The sequence below is a fragment of the Rhinolophus sinicus genome, chromosome 16 (assembly GCF_057876585.1).
Source record: "Rhinolophus sinicus isolate RSI-liver-muscle chromosome 16, RSI-T2T, whole genome shotgun sequence".
In the NCBI taxonomy this organism is placed as follows: Eukaryota; Metazoa; Chordata; class Mammalia; order Chiroptera; family Rhinolophidae; genus Rhinolophus; species Rhinolophus sinicus.
In genome coordinates, this window is record NC_142516.1 from 166,077,403 (window position 1) to 166,103,983 (window position 26,581).

The following is a 26,581-nucleotide window of genomic DNA, read 5'->3' on the forward strand; positions in this document are numbered from 1 at the left end:
AGGAATAGCACACAGCCTGTGGTAGCTAAATTATTTATTGACGAACAGAAGGAGGAAGATGATAACTACTTCATAAAGCAAAATTTCCCTAGATACCAAATCTGCTTTTCCATTACAAATGGCTACTTTTGCTAACAACTGTTCCTGCTACTGGCATTTCCTGATTAATATTAGCTGCCTCCAAGCTTGTCTCTTTCCCAACAATACAGGGAGAAAGGAAACTTCATTCATGTTTTGTATTTAACTAAGATTCCCTTTGGCAGCATATCTTAGCAAGAAGGCTAATGGCCTCCAGAAAACCAGTCTTTCTTTATTTGGCTTAGACACACAGGCACTCAAAGCTCCTGGACATGCTGCCAAAGCTTTGTTTGCAGTTCCTGAACTATTCTTCAACACTGGAACTGAGCGCCCTTCCACCTGGCTGCAATTGGATCTGTGTGCTAACCCCTTAGTTTCAACTTGCAATGGATCAGTTTGTCTTTCACTCACAGATATTAATTTTTGTAACAACAGAACTTGAGTGCTATGACTTTTCTTATACTATAAATGTAAGTTATAATGGGGATGTTTACCTTTTAGTTCAAACGTATTGCTTTCATCACGAATTCCATTTATTTCCTTGGATTCGGCATTCTGCAAAAGATAAAAATGCCAGTTAATAACCTTCTTTCCAGGTGGACGTGGGGCTTATAGAATGCACTTCCCATTAGTGAAAACATCTTTCTTTTTTTACATAGTGTGTAACAGCAACTTTTTCCATTATTCTTTTTTTTAAACATTTTTAATTTTTTAAAAAAATTTTTATTGGGGAATATTGGGGAATATTGGGGAACAGTGTGTTTTTCCAGGACCCATCATCTCCAAGTCAAGTTGTTGTTTTTTTCATTCTAATGTGGAGGGCACAGCTCACTGGTCCATGTGGGAATCAAACCAGTGACGTTGGTGTTATGAGCACTGTGCACTAACCAACTGAGCCAAACAGCCGCCCTCATTATTCTTTAATCTTTGTGGAGGATTAATGACCAGCTGCAAGCATGGATGCCTTTAAGTTCAATCAGTCATTAATTTTCTGAGAAACATGAAGGGCCAAATAATCATTAATCCATTTATTTGGCTTATATTTATGAATAAGCAACATAGTTCTTTAGGATTCTCTAACAGTTATACTTGCCTTACACAAGGTAGCAGGGTTCCCTTCTTAGATAAAAGGGACTATCTTAGGATAACAACAACATATTTCTAGGGAGTCAATAGAAACATTTGTTTGAAAACTTAAATTTAAGTGATGCTTTGATACTTAGGCAAATTTCTACATTACAATTATTTCAATCAGTTAATGTAACTGAGTATCTCTTAACCACATACGTAAGTCTGCCCATCAAATTCACCTACACAAGGACTAAAAATGCTTCATGAGGTTTTAAATTGCACACAATTACTGCACTTATTTTACCAGTAAAGCCTAAAGAAAGCCCAGAAAATCAGAGTGCATAATTTTATGTAATTACCACTTCACATTCACAAAGATCTGAGAGATGGGTACACTGATGAAAGATTGGTAAGGAACACCTGGAAAACACCAGTATGGGGTCTTTTGATTTTACCATTATATAAATCATTATTACTCTAATTATTAATGAGTAATGCCTATGATTTTCAAATTTTTCCTCTCATTACTATAAATTATCTTAGTTAATTATTTGTTTTTAAAGTATCATCAAAATTGTTCAAACAAAATAAATTCTTCTCCCCCCGACACACACTTCCTACAGTTGCTTTGCTCTCAAACTCCCACTTCTCAAAATACTTACAGAATTCTGAAGGCTTTCTGAGAAATCAGTCGTTATTGATAGATTTGAAGATCTGTCTGAGTTGTAAATTCCAGAAGTTGCATCAATCCACTTTGTTTCAGGTGAACCTATAATTTTGGTAGCCATACTGGTGAGATTGAGGGTTTTATGCCGGGTAAATGGCAGGGAATGCTGGTCTTTGCCCCAATCTGATTGGCACATGAAGATCAAGAAATGAGTACACACAAATGTTGAAGTGGAAAGAACAAAGTTACTGAATGCACATATACAAAATGCACACACACAAGACAAACAAACAAATCAGGTAGTGTGTGAAAGAAATGAAAAGTTTAGTGCTTTTACAAACAGACCACCTTCTGGAAATTCAAGGGTTAGATCATGTTAGTAATGAAAAGACTAGCAAATTTGCTGAATCTTTCTGTAAATCACGACTGGATATTGTATTTTGATATCATAAGTTGGTAGGTCTAATACCCTTCCCCATCTAACTTCTATAACTAAGAAACACAATAATGAATGAAATGTATATTGAAAGTTCCTTGAGAATGAACAACAGGAATATGACTTACCATGTTCTATCTTATAGCAGTTACAGTAATGGTTCCATAGAGAAAGTCCAATCATAGTGTAATTCTTAAAACTCAACATTATCATATGACTCCCTAATGCAGATACAATTATAATAGCCTTCAGAAAAAAAGTGAGAGGTACATTTGAATAAATGGGGGGAAAAATCGTCTTCAATTGACATATGCATTCAGAGTCAGTCCAGCGTATAATTCAGTCAATAAATAATGTAGAACTCAGTAAATTTGCTAGTGAAAAGTTTTCAGACAGAATAGTCAAAGAAGTATCACTCATGATTTGTCTTGACATAACCACAAAATATCTTTAAGCAAAAAAAAAAAAAAGTAAAATGTAAAGAAAAATAATGTTATTGAAGCAAGCTGTTATAACCAGTTGCCAAAGACCAGTTCCCAATTTAGAAAGCCAGACACAGTGGTAAAACCAACTCACCAGACTTTCCATACCGCCTGATATCCATTACTAGGTTTCCAGTTTCTTGAGCATTAGCCATGGCTTCTTCCCACTCTTTTGTGTCCTTATATGAAAACTTGGTGTTGTTAATAGCAATAATTTCATCATCTACCTGTAGCTGAGAAAATTCTGCTGGGCTACCTGAATAAAGCAAAATAACAACCAATTAAAACAAACTACATTCTACAGTTATTGCTTATTTGAATTAAAGAAAAAAATGACTTCTTAATCTCAACTAACCATTTCTCATAATACTTTAGGTGGAAAAGAGTCACAAACTGTCTTAAAATTATAAAATACTTGAGTATCTACAACATATAAATCACCAGAGGCATTCTGTAATATATAGTATGTATTATCTTCATTAACATTTAAAGGAAAAATGATAAGTTCACCTGTTCAAAACAGTTCCTTTATTATCCTCCTAAGAACAAAGAAAATTTTTATTTGTTTTTAAATTAAAAATGTGAAATCTATTGCCCTTTAATTGAGCTTCCAAATCCAAATACACTGGAATGGAGGAAAAAGCAGGGTCACCTAAAACTGCTTAAAATTACTACTTACCATTATCTCACTAAAGCAGTCTTGAAATTTCAAAGAAATAAACAGCATGCAATTTTATGTAGCTAAAATATGTAAATGAGGAACTCCTTTTAAATACCATAGTTTTGGGGTTTGTTTTTGTTTTTTGTTTTTGTTTTTTTAATTTTAAGCCTTGTGGTAGTATTTTGCTAAGAATTCTAGGCTTGATTTGGTATAGCCGTTGGGGGTGGGGGGGCAATCCCTTTGCAAAAGTCCCCAACCAGCCTGAGAATTCCATAGGCAACAGATATATCAGAATGCTCAGGAAACATCACTTTATTATACAGCACATCTATATCTACCACAAACACGGCTGTCAGCGAAAGTTTTTTCTGAATCTTCAATTAAGTATTATTTGATAGCATTTTCAAACATTAAGCCTGAAATTTTGAAAAATGAATTCTGTAAAAGTTACAAAATTAAAGTTATCCAAAACTACAATTAGTTAGGAAAGGAGAACAAACAACATGTAGTTTATAACCCCAACTATTAAGCTCAGAGAAGAAAATGCACCTCCTCGCTTTACTGCTGCATTTTCCACACGTGTTTTTCTCCTCCTGTATCAAATGAACTAATTTCTGTGGGGGGGATTTGAATAGCATAGGATAACAAAGGAGAAGAAATTTCAGTAGAGCGAAATCTATGATTTACCTGCTTCGACTGATGCTACGAAGATCCCGGAAATATCCCATTTTACTGTAAACCCAAAGTCAAGACTGTTCCCAGGCGTCTGGTTTATGCTGATTCTCATATCACTGAACTGATCCTGAAAACAAACATGAAACGGTGGGATCAGGTGTCCCTGGCACTGACATGGAGGAAAGTCTATCCATGAAAGAAGGGAGGCTGCACGCAAGGTATACTTGAATTATTTCATGATCAACCAGAAGCTTCATTCTTTTTTCTTTGGGTTTGGTAAAACCTTTATTGACAGAAATATCACCCTGTTTATTATTTTTCTGCTAAAATAAGGGAAATTCTTATCAACAGATGTTTTTCTTCACATTAATACTATAAATCAGTTGACCACTGGTAAAACTTAAGCTTTTGCCCACCATATAATTAGGACTAATTTACAGACAACTTATTATTATTATCCAGGAATGGAGTTGAGTGAGAAGGGGTATAGGGTTGTGTGTGTGTGTGGGGGGGGGGGGTGTGCGCGTGTGTAAAATGGAATATTCTTAAACCATGAGAAAAGGGACATTCTGCCGTTTGCAACAACACAGATGGCCCTGACCATAATATGCTAAGTGAGATAAGTCAGGCAGAGAGACAAGTACTGTATAATATCACTTATATGTGGAAGCCAAACTTGTGAAAACAGAGTAAAATGGTGGTTACCAGGGGTGTGGGTTGGGAGATAAAACAGATGTGGTTTAAGGATATGAACTTGCAAAGAGTAGTAAATAAGCCCAAGAGATCTAATGTACAGTATAGTGAATATAGACAACAATATTGTATTATAATCATCATACTTGTTAGAGACTGAAACGTGATTCCAATCACTCAAAAAAGAATAATTATTTAACGTGACAGAGGTACTAATTATCACTACAATGGTAAACATAGTACAATATATAAATGTATCAAATTAACATGCCGTACACCTTAAATTTATATGGTGTTATATGTTAAATATATTTCAATAAAATTGTATTTTTGAAAATGCAAAAAAAAATGTAAATAACTTATTTATTTTAAAACATGCTGCCAAAGTGAAATAAGTCAGACTGAGAAGACAAATATCATATGATGTCATTCATATGTGGAATCTAAAAAACAGAATAAACAAACAAAACAGAAATAGACTCATAGATACAGAGAACAAACTGATGGCTGCTACATGGGAGGGGGTTGAGGAAATGGGTGAGAAAGGTGAAGGGATTACATAGGAAGTACAAGTCGCTAGTCACAAAATAGTCATGGGGATATGAAATACAGTGTGGGGAATATAGTCAATAAGGTAAAAACTACGTATGGTGTCAGATGGGTACTAGACTTGTTGGGGGGATCACTTCATAAATTATATAAATGCCTAACGACTACCCTGCACACCTGAAACTACTATAAAATAATATTGAATGTCAACTATAATTAAAAACATACATATGTATAATTATGAGGTGTAAAGTACAGCATAGGGAATATAGTCAATGAATGCTATTGTAATAGCTGTGTACGACATCAGAGGGGTAGTAGGCTTATTGGGTTATCACTTTGTGAGAGGTGTAAATCTCTAACCATTATGTTGTTTTGTATACCTGAAAGTAATAAAAATAAATAAATAAATACCATCAGACTTACGAAAAAACTTCCAACACTGAACAGACATAGCTGAATAATTTTATGGGGTTCATAGACACATAATTCAGCTACCACCACTCATCTAGGACTGGTACCACCCCCTAAAGAACACCTGAAATTTTGGCAAGGCATTTTTGCTTGCCCCACTGCCACAGGAAGATGTAATGGTAAAGGCAGAGCTGCTACGCAAGCTGCAAAATGCAGAACTGTGTTGTCCCTGCGGGGCCACCGGTCAGATGCCAAGACAGCCCCCATTGAGGCACCCTGAGCTGTAGGCCATGACTTCCTCGAAGTAACATCCACCCACAAGCCCAAGGACAATAGTCTCTTGGACAATAGATGGAAGTTTATTTCCGTCTCCATCACTCTACTACATTGCAATAACTTTTAAGTTTCACAGACTTTCTTAAGCCGTGTTCCAAAACAAATGTTTTAAGTTTTACACTACATTAATGTACTGTACACTAGTGTCTGTGAAAAATTCAGCTATCGTTTATCATTTACATATTTTATTTCGGGTAAGCAGCAGATATGAATTTTAGCATAATGAGACTCCCAGACTAGTGTTTTAGTTCTCTGATTCACAATCATAAAGAACGTACACTTAATTGTTTTACAAAAACATATTCTTAAAGCCACTTCATTTTCTAGAAAAACACCTACAACCTCTCCATTTTAATTTAGCAGTTAAATCAAAACCCAGGGCCAACTGGGCAAATCCTAAACTTTTATTCTTAAGTTTTTCCACCAGTAAAACAAGTTTAAAATCCAACGGACAATATTCTGAGAAAAAAATTATAATTATCTAAGAATTAGAAGGCTCTGAATAAAAGATTGAGAACTTACTATGTAATTTGGGAACAGAAGTTAAGCGCTATAACAAAATTCTTTTAGTCTTTTGTTCAACATTTATGGTGCATCTATTCTGTATATGACACAGTGCTTAGTACTTTGGGAACTAATTAGGCATGGCCCTTGCTCTCACGAAATAATTACTGACTCTTCAACAGTGGGTATGGAACTTTTTTAAGAAAAAAAACTGTAGCTAATAATAATAAGATTTCATCAGAAAGCTTGTAAAGCAGTTTAAATATGGGAACCCAGATGTCATTAGTGATGACACTCATTAATAATCATCCTGAACACAAATCTCCAGAATAAAACTCTTCTATGAATAGAAAAAAATTACTGGTTAGTTCTACTCCTTAACCAAATCTGCCATAGCCTTAAATTAGAGATGACTCAATGAAAATAAGAGGTCATCTTTGCCACTCTTACCTGCCCCCCGCCCCTGCCAAAATTCCAACTTAAACCCAATTAAAGTGCAGAATCTATTGCTATAGAAGGACAGAGAAACAAATGATAGGTTAGATATTCAAGACATTAATTGAGGTTTTTTATCTTGAAGAATAAAAGACAGACTAGAGATTTAATAAATAGTCTCAAAGTACATAAAGAATACTTTGTGGGAGATAGCATGTGAATATTATCCTTTTCTACCAAATATAGGATAAAAGAGAATGAGATTAAGCCATAGACAGAAGAAGCTCACAATTATATTAGACCGGAATTGTCCCGCAAAGGGCTGCTCTTACCTTGGGAATAAATCTCTACTTCAACATAGTAAACAACAGTGCAGATAACCACCTCTCTGAAATAGTTAACAGAGAACAGGCTCACTGCAACTACAGCCTTGCAGACTATAGATCCTTGGGATTGTACACAGGCAAAGAAGAAAAGAGAACCACATGGACAATCACAGGTCCATTTCTGTCAATGATCAGAATTGGTTATAACCTGTCAATAACCCTCAGGCATGTCACTGAGCATGGAAGAGCATTCTCTCTCACAACAACATTGATTTTCAAGCTTTTTTTTGTTTTTCAAAACTCTATTTTCAAATGAAATTCTTACACAGACCACTTCCCTCCGAACGGAATATATACAAGGATTAAAGTAAGTGGCTCTAGTTTCAGGGTAAGGGCCTCAGAGCCCATTTGCCTGGCCTCCTCCTCATGGTAGTTCCTTACGCATCTCTGGGTTATTAAATTAGATTATCCATTAGACTTCTTATAGGGGGACATATCTATAATTATAGCCAAACATAAATTACTCAACAATAATTTCACTTAGCACTTTTAGTTCCATGGTTTTCTCTGCAAAATATATGCCACATGAGTATTCTACAAAGGACCAATGCTGCTGACGATGATAATGGGGAATTACCTTCTGAACTGGATGGAAGCATGAATATAAATTATTGGGGGAAATCTAAATTCTTGATGACAGGCTAAGAACTATCCCAAGTAGTTTAAGTTCTCTAAGCCAGGAAAGATAAAATGTTGTTAGCAACATATCAGCACTTAAAATAAAAATAGTCTCCCCCAAAATTAGTTGTAGCTTAAGCAGAAGTATACACTGAAAACTGTGATTTTTTTAAAAATAAAATCATAATCTGATGCAACAATGATAGGATTTATTTTTACGAGATCTGGTGAATTAAGATTATCATGTCAGCACAGATAGGAATTAATAAAAAAAACAGGGTCAATCTTATGTAATAACAAGTCAGATAGCTATTCTTCTCAAATTTGTCTAATTGGATAAATGTGTTCACTTGAGGGAAGCCTACTTAAGTTGATAAAATTAAACACTGAAAATAGATGCAAGCTGTAAAGTCAGAAATAACAGAGGAAACATGTAATTTTTGATTTTTGTATACATGGCTCTTTAGTGTCATTTTTTTCAGGGTCTTGAGTGAGCCTGCTGCTCCGGCACTGGAGCTACTCTCCTCCCCCAAAGATGCATTTATACCTACTTTCTCCACTTCCCCATTCCAAAGAGGCAGGGGCGTTTCCAGCCATACCACATTACTCAACCCATTCCAAGCTTACCTCTTCCCTCCCAAATCCATTTATAGTCTTCACCCCACCAGACACTACCAGCGATTCTAGCTTTTAGGAAACTATCTTCTAAGTCACTCATTATCTCAGTTTCTCTTGCCTTTTTTCCTTCTATCTAGCTCTCTGTCCATTTCTCAGTTTCATTTAATATGTTCCGTCTTCTTTTTTTATTTTCATTTCGTTGTTTTTTCCTAGTTAGTCTGCCATCTTTTTGACTACATGCTCTCCTGAGTAACCTCCTTAACTGCTATGTCTTCAACTAGTATGAGGTGTGATCAAAAAATACAGTGAATGTTTAAATTTAAAAAAAATTATTACAGTAAAAGACACATTGCCATTAATCCCCCCTCAAAATATTTTCCCTCACTTTGAACACACTTATCCCATTGTTCTTGCATTTTCTGAAGCAGTCCTGGACGTCCTCTTTTGTAAATGTCTTTAGTTGTGCTGTCGTAGCTGCCTCTATGTCCTGAATCGATTCAAAACATTTTCCTTTCATGGTGATTTTGACTTTGGGGAAGAGCCAGAAGTCGCATGAATAAGGTAAATAAGGTAGATGTAGACACACCGTAATGTTTTTATTTGATAGAAACTGCCATAGCAGAAGCAATACGCTACATGGAGCATTGTCATGATGGAGGATGAAGTAAAGGCACTCACGAAAGAGGACTTCCAGAGCTGCTTCAGAAAGTGGCAAGAATGATGGGATGAGTGTGCTCAAAGCAGGAGGGCGGTGCAGGGGGTTATTTTGTTTTTTAATTAAAATTTATTGGGGTGACAATGATTAGTAAAATTACATAGGTCTCAGGTGTACAATTCTGTCACACATCATCTATATATCACATTGTGTGTTCACCACTCAAAGTCAGTTCTCCTATCACCATATATTTGGGGGGTGGGGGTGTATTTTGAGGGGGATTAATGGCAATGTGTCTTTTACTGCAATGAAATTTTTTATTTAAACATTCACTGTATTTTTCGATCACAACTCGTATATCAGTCCAATGTATGTATACCCAGCACATCCAAAACTAAATTCACTACCTTCCTCCCAAACCTGTTCTTCCACCTCTTGTTTTTCATGTATTGGTTAATTACATCACTACATAACCAAATGCCTAAGTTAGAAACACCAGGTTCTTTCTCTGGGTCTATTCCTCATTTCTTCCCCTAACTGCTCCCCACCCCAACTCCACACAACGGTCCCCACCCCCACTCTCCACCACACACATGCATTTAATAGTGTTATCAAGTTCACAATCCATAAATCCATCTGGAACCACCCCTCAATCCATCTTCCTCAGGTAATCTTAGTTTGGCCATTGTCTCCTCCCTGCACTATTGTGGCCACCTCCCAACTGCTTCTCAGGCCTCCAGACCTCCTTGGCCCCCATTTTCAACACAGCTGCCACAACTTTAGTTACAGAACATGCCAATCATTATATCACACCCTGTTTTAAAATTGCTACTAGCTCCTCACTGCCTACTGGGTAGATTCCAAACTCTACATTTCAGAAATAGATTCAGTTCTGATATGTTTCAATCAGTATATACCTTTCCTCAAAACGATCTTAAGAATGATTTTGTCTTTATAAAACAGAAGATATTTCAGTTCTTGTTGGCCCTAAAATTCTAAAGACACAGCAAAGTTAAAATAAGTCAACATTTGGTGTTTTTACTCAAGGCAGTTCTCAAAGTTGAGCACGCCATGTTTTAAAAACATTAAGGTCAGAGCAAATACAATCATGGCTTTATCATTTAACTAGCCTGGAGTGTGTTACATGAATTTCAAATCTCAAGTATTTCATGGGTGAAAACAGGGATAACACCATCTACTTTGCAAGATTATTGAAAGGAATAAATGAAACACTTAAAAGATGCCAAAGTATCTGATTGATGCCTAGTAATTACCTTCTTTTTCTCATGGAAACAATGGTATACATTATATATAGGTTGGTTAGGCAGTTTCCAGACCAGCTAAAGAAAATCCTCTTTAATGCTCACATACATAGTTCTACATAGAACTCAGTCAGCATTCAACAAATGGATATCCAAGCACTGTGCTAACAGTAAGCAAGACAGGCTTGCTTCCAACCTTCACAGAAAGTCAGGTCTAGTAAAGGTGACAAGCAAATAAAATGCACAGTAAGAAGCTGTGATGAGATAAGCCCTGGGCACTATTAAAAAGGGCATTTATAAGAGGCTTGGAGACTAGGAAACGGACATGTAGAAAGCTTCCTTCCTCCCGTATTGTATCATCCTACATCTGGGTACTGCTTTAAAAAATCTGGGGCGGGCCGGCCCGGTGGCTCAGGCGGTTAGAGCTCCGTGCTCCTAACTCCGAAGGCTGCCGGTTCGATTCCCACATGGACCAGTGGGCTCTCAACCACAAGGTTGCCAGTTCAATTCCTCGAGTCCCGCAAGGGATGGTGGGCAGTGCCCCCTGCAACTAAGATTGAACACGGCACCTTGAGCTGAGCTGCCTCCCGGATGGCTCAGTTGTTGGTTGGAGCATGGGCTCTCAACCACAAGGTTGCCAGTTCAATTCCTCGAGTCCCGCAAGGGATGGTGGGCAGCGCCCCCTGCAACTAAAATTGAACACGGCACCTTGAGCTGAGCTGCCGCTGAGCTCCCGGATGGCTCAGTTGGTTGGAGTGCGTCCTCTCAACCACAAGGTTGCCGGTTCGACTCCCGCAAGGGATGGTGGGCTGTGCCCCCTGCAACTAGCAACGGCAACTGGACCTGGAGCTGAGCTGCGCCCTCCACAACTAAGACTGAAAGAACAACAACTTGAAGCTGAACAGAACCCTCCACAACTAAGATTGAAAGGACAACAATTTGACCATTGTTCCCCAATAAAGTCCTGTTCCCCTTCCCCAATAAAAAAAAAAAAAAAAATCTGGGGCAGAGATTCCAACATATGGGAATGGATGAGATTTGAGAACAGAGGGCTCTGACAGGACAAAATAAAATGAAAATCTATAGGCAAGGCCAATTTGGGGGGAAATCATGAAAGCCACACCTGTGAGTCAGTTAGGAGAGGATGAAGGCCTACGAGAGTCACACTCTCTCCACTGGCTCAGGGTCACCCCCAGAATTTTCCTAGTACCTAGACTGGCAAGAGAAGCAAGCAATGAAGCATCATAAAAGATACGTAAGGGAGAAAAGGAAATAGAGAGGAATAAAACCCCCAGCTCAGCAATGGAGAGTGGGAAAGAAATGCCTGTGGGCAGATTTTAAATGAGAGCATATTCCTTCATTGTGCTTGTACTTCTTTATGGCATAAACCACCTATTACCACAATTCTGTGATATGCTCCGAACCAGTCTCTGCCCCCTAGACTTCATTTCCTTAAAACAGTTCTATGTGACATCATAGTGCTTACTTTTCTGAAATACTCCTTAATATTAAAATTCCCACATTAACCTCTAAAGGCCTAAATTACCTGCTGGATCAAGTTCATCATTCAGTCTAGTATTTGAGGCCCTGAATGCAATTCAAATCAGCAAACTGTACTTCAGTGCCAATTATGTGTAAACGCTGCGGAGGATACACAGAATACAGCAAAGGAGACACTGAACATGTGGAACGACGAAGAACTCAGCAAATGAAGCTTTCAAGGGTGAAAAGTTCAATTCTAACGATGGGAAGGAGATGTTTTGATTCACCAAGGAGACGACCCTCTCAGTCTTTGAAAGAACAGGAGGACTTTCAAAGAGAGAGATGGGTGAAATGAACATTTTCTAATGGGGCAAGAACAAGAACCAATATGTATGATATGTTCAAGGAAGTACACGATGTGTTCAAGAAAAAGCAGTCTCATGTGGCTAGATCATCTACCCCCATCTCTTTGCCATAACACAGTGTGGTGGAGGCAATGATGCGTCAGGAGTTCAAGTCCTGACTCCAGCGCTCAGCACCTGGTATGGCCTTGGATGAGTAACATGACCACTCCATGCCTCAGTTTCCACAACTATAAAATGGAGATACAAGAGTCACTGAGGGATAACTAAGATAATGCCCTGACACATGTGGGTGGTATATGGTAAGCACTCAATAAACAGCTGTTACAGCACTGCAAAGGGTGTTTGGGAGCAGGGATGAGAGACCTCAGTCTCCCCTGAGTGCTGTGAACTTAACAGAACAGACCACAGAGTGCCACTGGAGGCTTTGGAGCAGAGAAATTACTGACTCCAGCCTGGCATCACGCAGGTTAACCTGATGCCAGCTTTTATACAATGCACAAACACATGTGACTATTTACAAAGCATCTGCATTGATGGGGAAAGGGCCTGAATTTCCACTGAAGCAGGAAGAGAAAAGTGTAACATCAAGGAAAATTCTGGAGGAAGAAATGAAAGGACATTACCAGCAAAAGTGTGAAGTAAGAAAGAGAAAGAAGACCTGAAGAACACTTATACAACTACCAAGACATCTAGATGCTCAGCCACACACTATTTTTTATTTTTTCTATCCTCTGAACTCCCAGAATTATAGTTTGGACAAGAGTTTGGAGGAGTGTTGCATATGACCTTGACATATGAGGTTGATGAAAAAATAATTGCAGTTTAAAAGGTTAAAAAAAAATTGCAAAAACCACAATTACTTTTGCATCAACCTAATATTAGTCATCCTGTTTTGTGCCTTCACAGATCTTTTCCAACTCGTGAGTTCCTTGATAATGAAAAGAGCGAGAGAATGCTACATAAACCACCTTCCTCAGAGTGCAGAAGTGACACACCAAGCACCTCAGGGATAGCAAGTTGCCATATGATGCATACATATGCTCAAGAATTCCAATCTCTAGATCCTTGTTAAATAAGGCCTAATTTTGCTTGGTAGAGTACCATTTCGAGTTCGGCGACAAAGGAGCACAAACCCCTTTAGGATGAACCCTGAAACCATGCCATGACGATTCAGGTTCTTCTGATCTGCCAATAATCTGGTCCACACCCACCTACCACTCTTAGCCTCTTTTTCTTAATCCGTGATGCATTTAGTCAACTGTCACCCTGAAGGAGTTACCTCCATCTAGCACACGAGAAATTAATCAGTCTATTTTGTTAGATTTGTTCTTTGAAAAGATGAAGGCAAACACACAAATCCATAAAACAAAAGACCTTTGCTTCTGTTTCTATTATTCATCCATTAGTACCATATGTTCCCCAAGTATAGTAACATATGTTACTATTTTCATCCATTGAATCTTACAATGCTAATTATGTCTTTCCAATTCTTTAACAATGAAATGAAAAAGAAAGTTACAACTAATGATTTTAGCAAGCGGCAAAAACTGGTTTTAGAAATATGTTCATAAAGGTACATGGGAAAAACTAAAAGAAATATTCCTAAATAGTAACAAAGACTATACCTAAATGATGGGATTACCAGTGATTTTTATGTATACTTCCCTGCATTTCCAAATTTCCTCAGGCACGTAGTACTTTATAATTAGGAAAAAAAAGAAAAAAGCTTACTCTAAAGTGGTAAAGATTTACTTACTAACAAAAATCTAATAATACTAAATAAATGTTATATCAAATTATTTCACATAAAGTTACTACATTAATATAACTTAGTCCAAATTATACACCTGATATTGTACCTTAGAAAACAAATATACTCTAGGAAGGAAACGGAGAAATCTAGACTAGGCCAAAGAACCACAAAAGCTCCTCCATGTTAAGGGGTTCACACATCAAAATGCTTAACCAGAGTTTTTTCTAAACGAGAAAAGCTTTCTGTTCTCTAGACAACCAGCAACTTTTTAGCCTGCATGTAAAACATACTAAAAGAACACTCATTACCTAATAATTTTCTTAAGTCATTCGTAAGGGATTTAAAGTAGGAAAAACTACAAATGCCTCCAGTCATTTTTCAACTGATGGCACATTTTATTGGACTTCAAATGTTAAGAAACACAATTGTCATACTATAACTAAGCCTCAATAGTTTCATTAAGAAACAAGGAGTGGCACAAAATTCGGGACTTTCTAAAGTATAAATTCGTATTGAAAGTCACTAGAAGGTTAATATGATAGAGAAAGAAATGCCAGGTCCTCAGAGGCCACACCTCTCGTGTGTACCGATTTCTCCTTGTTAACTCCCTGAGAAGGGGCTTTACTGCCCATTTATCTATCAGACCTGCATCTGAAACCTCCCAAGTGACTGCTACACCTAAATCTGGGACAGCTGTACACTAGTAGTGTAAGGCAACGGCTGCCAGCATGGGGAACAGAAAGAAACCCCAGCTAAACCCCAAGGAAATTGGTCAATGGTCTCAATACACCCATTCCACAAGGGTTACCTGCAAGATCTGTTAAAAATAAAATGCCATCTCATATTCCACATTATCAGCCCATATAACTGACTGTAATGCCTACAAACACTGGTGAAAAACATGATTTCCTGTTTAAATGCTTATGTTTCTGCGCAGCAGATGATAAAACACCTTCCCAAACTCACCTTTGACCTTGAGACTTCTGTTTGTGCGGAGCTTCTCCCTTCTCCAAGCTCAGACATTAAATCAGGGCCAGATGTTGAAGACAATGTGGCTTTAGAAGTGGCAGCCTGGTCCTGGGAAAGAGATGAGAAGGGGGGTGTAGGAGAGGGCAACCTCATCACACTCTCGCCCCATGTCACTGCCTCTCTTTCACTGAAGGAGCTGGAAGCAAGCTGGCTTGGGTCAGGTTTACGCACAGAGGTGCTGAGCGAACTGTATTGAGATCTCTTAACACCTTCTACGTCTCCATTATGCTTCCAAATATCATCCATCTAAATAGGAAACATCATTTTAAACTTGGCATTCTGTTCGATTTCTGTTTAAAATGTGTACATCGATATTTTAAAACCATAAAAGTAACATATGCCTCCCACAGCAAAGTGACTGATTACCAAAAGCTGGGAGCTCATCCCTTCATGCCCGCAGATCTGCACATATTTAGCGGAGGACAAGCTGTTTCTACAAAAGTGTTTGTATTATAAACAGACCTCTGAAACTTTCTATGCTCGTTTACATCAGTCCAGGTCAACAAATAGAACTCTACTCTTTTTAATTATTGAATACCCCGTAGTATGGATATCTATAATTTATTCATGTGATATGCATTCAACATTGTTCAAAGTTTTCTGTAACTTCCAAAAATATTGCAACGAATGACTACATATCTTTATAAGCAAAAGTTTACTTATGTGTGTTTCTCTGCCCCCTTCCCAACACTAGACATTATGAAAGTTTAAATCTTTGTCAATCAGGTGGGTGAAAAGTTGTATACCTCTTGCTTGTTCTAATGAGGTTGAACATGCATCTGTGTGCTTTATATTATCAACCGTTTAAATTTCCTCACCCTTGAACAATTAATTTCTATATCCATTTTTCTACTCTGTATCTTTTCCTTAACAATTTGTAGGGCCATTTTAAGTCTTAGGAATATTAACCCTATATTTATAAGACATTTATCTAATATTTTTCTGAGTCTATAAATTGTCTTTTGACTATGCTAAACGTGTCTGTCATATAAATTTAATTTTTATGCTGTCAAACATGCCTGTACTTTATTTAAGATAATGGTCAGGAGATTCCTGGCTAGTTTAGACAGGTTTCCCTGACCTCAATATTTTTAAATCAAATTTTTTCTTTTAGATTTTAGGATTCCACAGTGACAGAGGTAAAAGGAATTTGAACATTGATCCTAAGACTGCATTGATTCCTTTTACATAATTACAATTAATACACCCACTTTCATTTACGTGATACTGCTTCATTCTCAGGGCAAATGATTCCATAGTCATAAAAATCCCAATACAAATAGAAATACATATTTATTTTTTGAACATGAGATAATTTTAATAACTACGCTCAAACATATTAAGTTCTAATGAAGTGAGAAATTGAGAAAAATAGACATTTGTACATAATCTGAAAATATTTAAAGTAAACCAGATGAAATTTCTGTTTCATAGCCTAAAATAACTGACTACTGACAACTTCACACAGTTCAACCTAATACTTTACATATTTGAGAAAATATGATGCTAAAAAGTAAATGCTCTGCCTTAGAATGTAACTTATTTGTTCTTTAAATGTGTCAGCTCTACTTTCATTGAACGTAAAATTTAATCAATTCTGCATCATTGTTATATTTTAAGCATTAAATGTCTATTGAATCTAAGTTGGCTAAAAAAAATTGCTTTATATCCACGTAAGTTATGCACATTCTACATATCACGTACACATAACTCAAACTCTGCTAATTTCGCCAACAATTTGCTCTTGAGAACAGAGTAAATGAAGTGTGAGCATTTTTTTTACCGTGTAGGATCTCGGGAGCGATGAGATTCCCCTTGACTGAGAGCCAAAAGGTCTCGGTGTGACCACAGATGTTAACCTGGCTGTATCAGTTTTCTGGTAACTTCTGGGGAGAGAAGCTGAAACTTGAGCCGACTGTGTACGCAGTGAATGCTGAGAGGACAAAGAGACTGGGCGTTGTTCTTCCCCAGGGTTTTTAGGAGGAAGCTGAATTTCAGCTGTCAGAGTGTCCTCTCCTTTTGCAAAAGTTGTAGAATCTTGTTTAGGAATTTCTGTAGGATACGTTGTTCCCTTCTCTTCTACTCTCCCACTCTGGTGACTTGCTTCTGACATAGTCAGTGTCAGAGGAAGCTTTTCTTCATTCAGTGCATCATCAGAAGGATATATTCTCCTTGATGCAATTGGAGACGTTTGATCTCGGGATTCCCTAAGCAGAAAAAAACACACCATACCACCAAGTTATGCATTTGACACACAGAAGTGGAGAGACAGATGTTCTTTTAGTAATCAACATATGAAATGGACTGGGAATAAAAAAGACTACCAACTTCACATAATAAGCAATACAATATTAAGAGAATATGAGAATACATGCAATTTTGTAATGCCCCACTAAGATTATACAGTTGACTTCATTTTTTAAGAGAGGGTCTTAAATACTTCACAGAGATTTTTTTTTAAGTTGAAAGATCTTTTAATAAGGAAGTAAAGAAATTTTAATAAGGGATTATTCACCAAATTTTATCCATGAATTTATAACTCTTTAATTATCACACTACAAATGTAACTAATTGTCTGACAATCAATTTGAACCCTCCAAAGATGTACACTACATGTCAGCATTGTGAGTTTTTCCTATATATGATTTATAATGATTAGTAAAAAGAAAAGACTACAAAAGACCCAGACTTTCAATAAGATTAAGTTAGTATACGGTTTCATAGAGCTTCATAGAATTTGCATGGACAATTATTACAGATTAATAAATCACCATTCATATTTACAGAGAAACTGATGAAACAGTCTCATCACTATCATTTAGTAAAGAGTGCCTCTCAAGCTGTGTTGCATTTAAGTGAATGGAACTGTGTTTACCATTGGCTTCTAGGGCACAAAGAAGCTTTGTTTAATATCACCTGACAGCACATTTCCTTTTTGACATTATCCTTAAAACATATTTGCTATCTCTCTGACTTCTACATATCCCAAGGTTTCACATAGTAACTATTCTACAGGCAAGTTTAAATTTGACCTTTACCCTATTATGTTACAATGCAAAAAATAAATCCTCACAACTTATGTTTATACAGTCTTTCTTTGAAATATAATTTTAATTGCATCACTAAAACATGAAAAAAGAGCTTGGTTATATTTTACACAATTTAGTGAAGAGTGAGAGCTGGTTTTATTTGACCGTTCCATTCCTGAATTCACTTTAAAAAAAGAAAAAAAGTAGTTCATTTTATGCACCAAATATAGCCAACACCACCCAGTTCTGCATGTGACTATTCAATGTCAAATGGAGAACTAATGCACACTATTTAGCACTTGTTTCTTTTGTTAATCCAACTCACTATTTAGTAGAGCAATACTTTGCTTTTTCACTGCAGAGCAAAATGCTGAAAATTCCATTGCATATTTGATTACAGTTTACTATTGGTGCATACTTAAATCAACGTACACATACACAAAATATCTATTTCTAATACAGGTCTCTCCGACCATGAGATGTATTACCTGTCCTGCAGCATTTCCTTAAATGTCTTAGAGCTTCTCTCAGATTTCTCAAGCGCCTGCTTTTCAATTTCTTCCCTCTCTTCTTTTTTCTTTTGCAAATCTGAAGTGTAGCTTTTTCGACGATCTTTCCATTTTGCAAGGTCCTGATGAGAAAATCACATCAGCACAGGCATACCTGAATTTCTACACACCCTTTCTAGCAGTGAGAGCGCCACAGTATCCCATTACATCGCTGAAACTATTCACTCCAACTTGATGCCAAGGTGCCCTAATTTTGCTTTTTATAGCCAGTGTTTCTGTACCAAACCTTTATCTCATGTGTCTGCCTAAAAAACCTGACCTAATAAGATAGACTCCATTTTTGTTTCCCTGCCTCGTTGCCCATTTCACAAAGAATACTAAATGCTTGTAATTAGGGGCCAGGTCAGAAAGGTCAGGAATTGTTTCAAATTCATTTTCGTCTCACTCCAATAATCTGGCTGTTACGTGAAATGACACGTTTCCCTGGTAAAACTGGAACAGAAACATGACTATAAAATGGTGAAGTGTGGATGCACACTGGGTCTTTCATTTACCAAACCCTGAGCTCAGCCCCTGCTTTGGGGAAGCAAGAGGACTGTAAACACACAGTTGAATAAAATGTGCTTCCCCTCCAGAAACTCTCAGTCTAGGAAGGAAACACAGACACATAAATAGACGTTCAAAGATGAGCATGATAGAATTGCTGAGAGGGTGGGGGTCCAAAAAAGAGAGTGGTCAATTCCACTTCAGGCAGGGAGGGCTGGGTTTGGGAAGGCTTTACTAGGGAGGCCAGGTTCGAGTACATGATTCCAAAGTAGGTAAACTCCACATGAGGACAGGGTGATAAGAAAGATCATGCGGGAACAAGTGGACACCTGTTTCCCATATTCTGAGGAATGTAGGTCTCACCTAACAGGGTGAACGCAGGACAATCAACCTAATTCAGCTTTACATTAGCCATAGCTGCCTAAGCTGGTTCTGACACCCAGGGGTTTAGAACATTTTGAATAGTGCAAACTTTTCTACGGCTCCAAAACAGAGAAATCCCATACTAAGAATGGCTAGTGGCATTCCAGCCCAAGCAGAAGTCTATCCAAGGTCTCAGACTTAAAGGAACCTCACCCCAGGGTAGACAAAGTAAGTTTGGTTTATACCATCTGGGAGCAGGTAGAGTTACCCCCTCCTTAAAAACAGCCTGAAACCAATATGAACTACTTCCAGAAAGAACAAAAGCAGTGTACATTTAATCCTATAGGATAACCAGTATGAATTTTTATCTGACTGAACCTAATGGATAACTCCTCAATACTTACTATTTTCATACCCAGTCACCATGTGTTTTGGCTAAATGACAGTGAATTACTGTTTCATGACAATTAAGTTGAGTTTCCAACTAAAAGAGGCACTGGAATTTAGCAGTGTAGCCACAACAGTGGTTTCATTTTCATTAGACTTTAATTCCTTTGAAAATTAAGATTTACTATCTCTGGCCCTTTTGTTCACGCTACCACTCAACTCTATTTCCCTAATGTTGTCCTCAAACTTCTCTGTATTTGCTCTTTATAGTTTATCTATTGCATTTCTTTACATTCCTTTGATGTAGAACAATTACCCCTTTCAAAATAGGTCATGCTTTTTTCTGCAGAGGCAAAACTACAGATTAAGTCTACATCCATATAGACATCTGGATGTATGTTAGCTCTGTGGAAACACCTACTTTTGATTCATGTTAATTACTTTTTCAACCAAAATATTCCTCGGAGTTATAGTTTGTATTTCTCTTAAATTGCCTCTATGAATGCTAAGGACACTTTCATCTCTCCCTGCTGACACCAAGACTGGGCTGGACCCCCGGTACCTCTGCTTTCCCAAACCTTGAGCGAAGTCTCTTCCCTTCATAAGCATCAGTAACAGTCCTGCCCCAAATTCAACCACCAAAGCCAGTCAACACATTAGCTGTAAGGCCAGGAAGTAGCTTCTCATATTTGAGAACTCAGAGAATAAAAAAGATAAACATTCTACTGTATTTCTCACAATGGCCTTTAAAATATGCAGCAGTAATAGATCAAAACGTCCTAAAAATATTTTTAAAGGAAGTTGCTCACATTTTCTATAGGGTTGAATCCTTTAATAACAAGGAAAATCATCTCCTGGGTCTAATGACTGTCTTTTAAGAGAAGTAAGGAAGAGTCAAACATACACTCTTCCCCTGTCCTCCCATCTCCCAGGATAAAAAATACTCACATCCTGCCATTTCTGGTCCTGTTCTTTCAGTTGTGACTTCATTCTCTGCATCTCCTCGTAACGCACCTGACGCAAGTGCAGCACGTCCTCTGCGCTGACATCACTCATCGACTTACTCCTATGACAAAAAACCAAGGTTCACATGACCAGATTTAGGGTGCAAACCGGAAGGTTGGGCTTACATTTGGAAATTCCATCTAAATGTCTGCTGTACTACCTAGACGCTTGAGCGATAATATCACAGAAATAGCACTACAGAGATAAATGGTGTTTTTCCAAAACGCAGAAATAAGAGCCTCGGCACTCGACCCAAGCGTGAATTCTTTCAAAGAATGGCTAAAAGAACCCAGCACACGTCTGAAAAATTAATCCAATGTCCATATTTACAGTGGTCCATGCATAAAAGGATTACTTCAGAAAAAATAGTAACTATCAGTCACTAGAATCATTTGTCTTTCTTCTTCTACCTCTCACAAAGCTAATCTTTTACGTTTTGGCTGCCTTTTCTGTGCACGTATTCAATAATTTAATGATTACCTGATATTTTCTCCTCAAGTTCAATACCACGAGTAAATGTGCTGTTGCTTCTCAAGGATTCCATAAGATCTGCCTCAACACTGCACTGGACTTGTGCTCAGAACACCACAGGCAGTTTCTAATATCCAGTTATAACCTCTACAGCCCTCGTTTTTATCAAGGCAGCTGCCGTGTCTTCCCTGTGGACCCCTTGCCAGGAGGATGCTCTGAGGATCAGCTCTTTAAGAGCTCCATCTACAGTAGAAACCAATGAGCAGACACATGTGTGCTATGCATGTGCATAGAGAGAGGGACGGTCCACTGGGGCTAGAGAAGGGGGCACTGAGTTAAAAAGGAGAGGAGTCAGATCTGAATATTGAAGAGCAGGTAGGAATGAGAGAAGGGGGAGAGACAGAACTTTTGAGCTTTTGGAATGCCCCAAATGCTCCTTCCTACAAATCTTTCATAATGCACTTGTGATTTTATTTCATTGTGACTGACTCCACTTTTACATATTTAAGTAACTCTACGTGTTATTCTTGGGCCCCTAAACTTTGCCTTCCCCACGATTTTGCCATCACATTTTTTTTTTTTTTTTTTTTTTTTAATAACAGGCTTGCCTTGGCTAGCCAGGAATTCAATTATAATCTCTATGTAAATGACTTCCAAATCCACAGACCAGGGTACCACTCCCCTCCTTTGACTCAATTCCAATTGCTTACTAAATAAACATCTCTGCATGGTGATCCCCTAAGCACCTCAGTTGTAAAGGGACCAATCAAAATAATATCTAGAAAGGACTTTGCAAACAGTAACTCATGAAACACATGATGTTGTTGAGGTAGCCTGACTCAGTCTTGTCCCCAGACCTGCTTTTCGTCTGATGGCTGTTAAGGGTGCGACATGCCCTTCAGTCATCTACTTTTGAAACCAAAGAACCATTTTTCACCTTTGCCTCTCACTTCTCCCTACTTTCAATTAGTTATCAGGTCCTCTTATTCAGTGTCTTTTTCTTTCCATTTCTATTGCCAACACCCTAGATCAGAGCACAGTCAACTCTTACCCAGACTTTTTTAAAAGCTTCTTAAATTATCACCCAGCCTCCAGATCCAGCAAAGATCTTTACTGAACTGTTCCCTCAACTCAAAAGCCCTTTGCCAGTATATATGCATTTTTAAATTCTCCTCTTTCCTTGGAAATCCTATGAGACTAAACTCCAGATGGGTATATGCAACGTCTTATGCATTCTCCACTTGGAAGTCTAACAGGCAACTCAAACTTAACTGTCACAGACCAAAAACATGACTGCTCTTCCTACAACCTGTTCATCTCCCATCTTCCTCATCTCAATAACAGCCAACTCCATCCCTCTAGACTGCAGGCTAAAAATCTTGGAGTCATCTCAGATTCCTCTCTTTCTCTCATACATGGTAACAGATCCCATCAGCAAATACTGTCACTCTACCTTCTAAATAGAGCCAGGATACAACCATGTCTCACCACCCCCACCATTACCATCCTGATCCAAGCCATCATATCTTCTAGTTGGATTGTTACACTAATCGGTCTCCCTGCTTCCACCTCTTCCTGCCCAACTGTGTGTTCTCAACACAGCAGCCAGAGGGGTCTTTTCAAAACTGCACTCAGGTCGTTGCATGCCTCTACTCAGCACCCACCAGTTCCTTCCCATCTCACGCGAGGCAAAAAAAACAGGTTTTACCAAGACTTACAAGGTTCAACCATCACCTGGTTCCTGCCTAATTCTCTTCACTCATCTCCTGAAATGCTCCCCTTCACTTACTCGGCTACAGCAATTGGCTTCCTTGCTCATGCTCAACCTCTTGCTTTTCTACTTGCTCCTAAATCTGCCTGGAAAGTTCTTCAACCAAACATCCACATGGCTTATCTCTCACTCCCAGCCATCTGCTTAAATGGTACCTCAGTGTTTCCTTTTCTGACCACTCTACAAAGAAACAGCAAATGTCCCTCTCCCTTGGCTCACCTCTTCCCTCACCTCTTTACCACCTTTCTCCACAGCATTTATTCCCATCTGAAATGTATGTTTATTTACATGTCACCTGCCTTGCCCTATACAATTATAAAGGAGGAGTTTTGCCTGATTTGTTTCCTGCTGTATCACTTATGCCTCAAAGAGTGTCCAGCCCATAGTCGGTGTTCATAAATGTAGTAATGATCTAGATTAATATTCTATCATGTTGATGAAGTCTTCCTATCTCTTCCACGCCAACAGTGGTCTGTACCTTCTCTCAGCTCCTCTAGTGCTTTAGCTATACCTTTCTCATGGTATGTAACGCTCAGCACTATGGTACCTATAGTGTATACATAAGCATGTATGTTTCGCTTATCTCCCTCACAATTTCACATGTTGCTTGGGATGAAAATACATTAACATGGCACAAGGCATGCAGGATACACTCATTTAACATCTGTGGTAAAAAATGAGGTATATTTTATGATATTTAATCAACCAAAATAAACTTGAAATGTCTCTAATTTTTTCTCAGAATTTATGACTCCCCCCAAAGTTTTATAAAGAAAGCTTTACAGGATTTGTTAAAGAATATTAAGGAGTTACATATAGAATACATATGAATTTATATGTGAACTTATATATTAATCTATCAATGCAATATTATTTAACTAGGTATGACTGTATATAAAACTGATTTATGTGACTTTGAGAATATAAATTCACTTGTAATAACTGTAAATAATAAGTATTATTTGAGCTAATACTATAACAGACTCACTAAAAAGAGGCAAGGAAAAATTTTCAGGGCCAAGGCATGAGGAGAATCTGGATACCTAACAGATGCAGTTGTATAAATTCCAGAACACAAATGGAAATGCAAATATTTTAATAATCTTTTGGTGGGGTGAAGTCTAGACGGTCTCGACCAGCCCAAACTTGTACACAGGTGTTGTTTAGAACCTCACCCTCCTGCACCGTAAAGCGTTAACATGTGTCTTTTCAGAAAACGTGCTCATCCTGGGCAGAGGATGCACTGTCCTCCTGAAAGCCCACAGCACAAACCCTGGCACACAGGAGGTCCCCAATAAGAACAAAGTGAGCCAAATACCATGCAGAGTAGACAAACCCCTGCATAAGGGAGGAATGCGAGCTCTTTTTGTTCCCTGGGGTGCATAATGTTACCTACAAAAAGCCTGAACACTTTCCACACAAGCTGAGCCAGGCATTGGAATGCGACAGGAGGTGAGGGCTCCGTGCCTGGCTGTGGCACCAATTTTCACCCCAATCTAACATTAGTTCACTTCTCTGAGCTTCAGTGCCTCATCTACCAAGCAAGGAAGGGATTATTATGAGATATGGGTAAGGTTATGTTGATTACATTTCAATAACCATCTGGTGCTATACACCAACTATTCTTGTTCAGGCAAATATGATTGTGTGAGATCTCCTGAAAACTAACTACCAAAGCAGTTTCAAATTAGAGAGGTCACCCCGGGCCACACTGATAAAATCTAGAACTTTTAGAGTGCAGGAGTCTTCCAGCCAGATCATGAAAAATTCTTTCCTTTCTTATCAGAGTTAACAGCATAATAAACTTCTGAGGGCTTACTGTGTAAGCAGTCTACCTGGATTATCTCATTAGACAAAACCCTAAGTCTGGTTCTACCACTCAGTAGCTGGACGTCCTTGGGAAACTGCAATATCTGTTTCTCTTTCTCCATGTCTCTAAAATGCATATAATACTTATCTGTCTACTTCACAGAAATAAGATAAGCACCAGAGATAGTCCCAGGAAAATTCGTTTGGGAAAACTATAAAGGACTACCCAGCTCTAATGTCCTATAGAATGCATTACTATTCACCAGCCAATCACGATTCCTACAATTCATTTACTTGCCTCCTTTGTATTTCCTTACTTGGAAAGTCTCCAATTTAGAAGTGCATTTGGATTTTTTCCCAACAACCACAGGTCTAACATGTTGCATTTCAGTTGAAAATAATTTTTTGAAATAGCATTTAAGAAGAGAGAAAGAGGGGGAAGTTTACGGAAGGTATAGATTATAAACCAGTATCACTAACATCTTACTCTCTTCTCCCACAATGCTAATTACCTGCTACTCTGCTGGCACTTTTTGACTGGTATTATGATGCATAGTCATTTAAAATAATTTATAGATCAAAAAGGACCAACATATAGCAAAATGTTCTTAATATAAAAATCACTGATAGCCTTACACAGTAAACAGAAATTCCACGATACTAAGTTTGAGGCCCCCAACCTTCAGAGGAAGACATGAATATAATTATTTATGCACCTCTAAAACTATTTCCATTAGGTACTGTAGGAAATCTCGAAAGGGTAATCAATACTGAAATCTGGGAAAGCTTTAGAACTACCATCAACTAGAATGATCAACAATGTATTATCACAGAGACTTTTCATGTATAGGTTCATAGTCTAAATCAGGGTTTGTCCAAAGCAGCACTATTGACATTTTGGGGCCAGAAAATTATTTATGGTAGGGGGCTGTCCTGTGTATTGAAGGACATTTAACTGCATTCCAGGCTATAAATGCACTAGGGCCAATAGCAACCCATCTCCCAACAACCCACCCCTTGTGACAATCAAAAACGTCTGCAGACATTGCCAAATGGCTCCTGGAGGCAAAATCCCCAGAAAGTAACTCACATCAACTTATTTTCCCTTCCTTTTTGTTGTCTTATGTGTCTTTATAGTTCCATAGAATGTTTTAGGCCAAAGACCACAAGTGAAATATAGGTATCTTAGTTGCCTTTGATTACAATTTCCCCTTGAACAGTCAGTATTCGTTTCCTATTGATACTTGGCAGGAGATTCAATGGCTTAATCACATTACAAAATTATAGCTATATAAACTTACACATTTATTTGTCATTAGAGCTTCTACCATGAGGCATCATAACCAACTTTTCAAATGTCATGGGACCATACAGACATAAGTCCATGCAAACACAAAAGCACATATGTGAGAAATGACTGCCATACACAAAGCGTCTTATTAAAAATAAACAAAGTGACAGGTGTTAAATGCCAAATAAAGAGCAAGCCACAAATTAACGATCTAAGACTTCAAAAAGTAAA

At 37.9% G+C, this 26,581-nt stretch overlaps 1 protein-coding gene across 21 annotated transcripts in view; it reads right to left on the bottom strand.

The window, feature by feature from the left end:
• Nucleotides 1-26,581, bottom strand: part of LMO7 (LIM domain 7) — a 191,293-nt gene that overhangs the window by 19,039 nt on the left and 145,673 nt on the right. For 13 of the 21 annotated variants that reach the window (XM_088792916.1, XM_074329372.2, XM_088792915.1 and 10 more), the window contains 8 exons: nt 20,952-21,069; nt 18,687-18,829; nt 16,953-17,376; nt 15,107-15,415; nt 4,083-4,197; nt 2,829-2,990; nt 1,812-1,999; nt 573-633 (listed from right to left, as the gene is read on the bottom strand). In XM_088792916.1, the coding sequence (XP_088649042.1) occupies nt 573-633; nt 1,812-1,999; nt 2,829-2,990; nt 4,083-4,197; nt 15,107-15,415; nt 16,953-17,376; nt 18,687-18,829; nt 20,952-21,069 (1,520 nt within the window). The remainder of the gene's footprint in view (nt 1-572; nt 634-1,811; nt 2,000-2,828; nt 2,991-4,082; nt 4,198-15,106; nt 15,416-16,952; nt 17,377-18,686; nt 18,830-20,951; nt 21,070-26,581) is intronic. The other 8 variants (XM_088792917.1, XM_074329379.2, XM_074329383.2 and 5 more) reach the window with 2 other exon arrangements.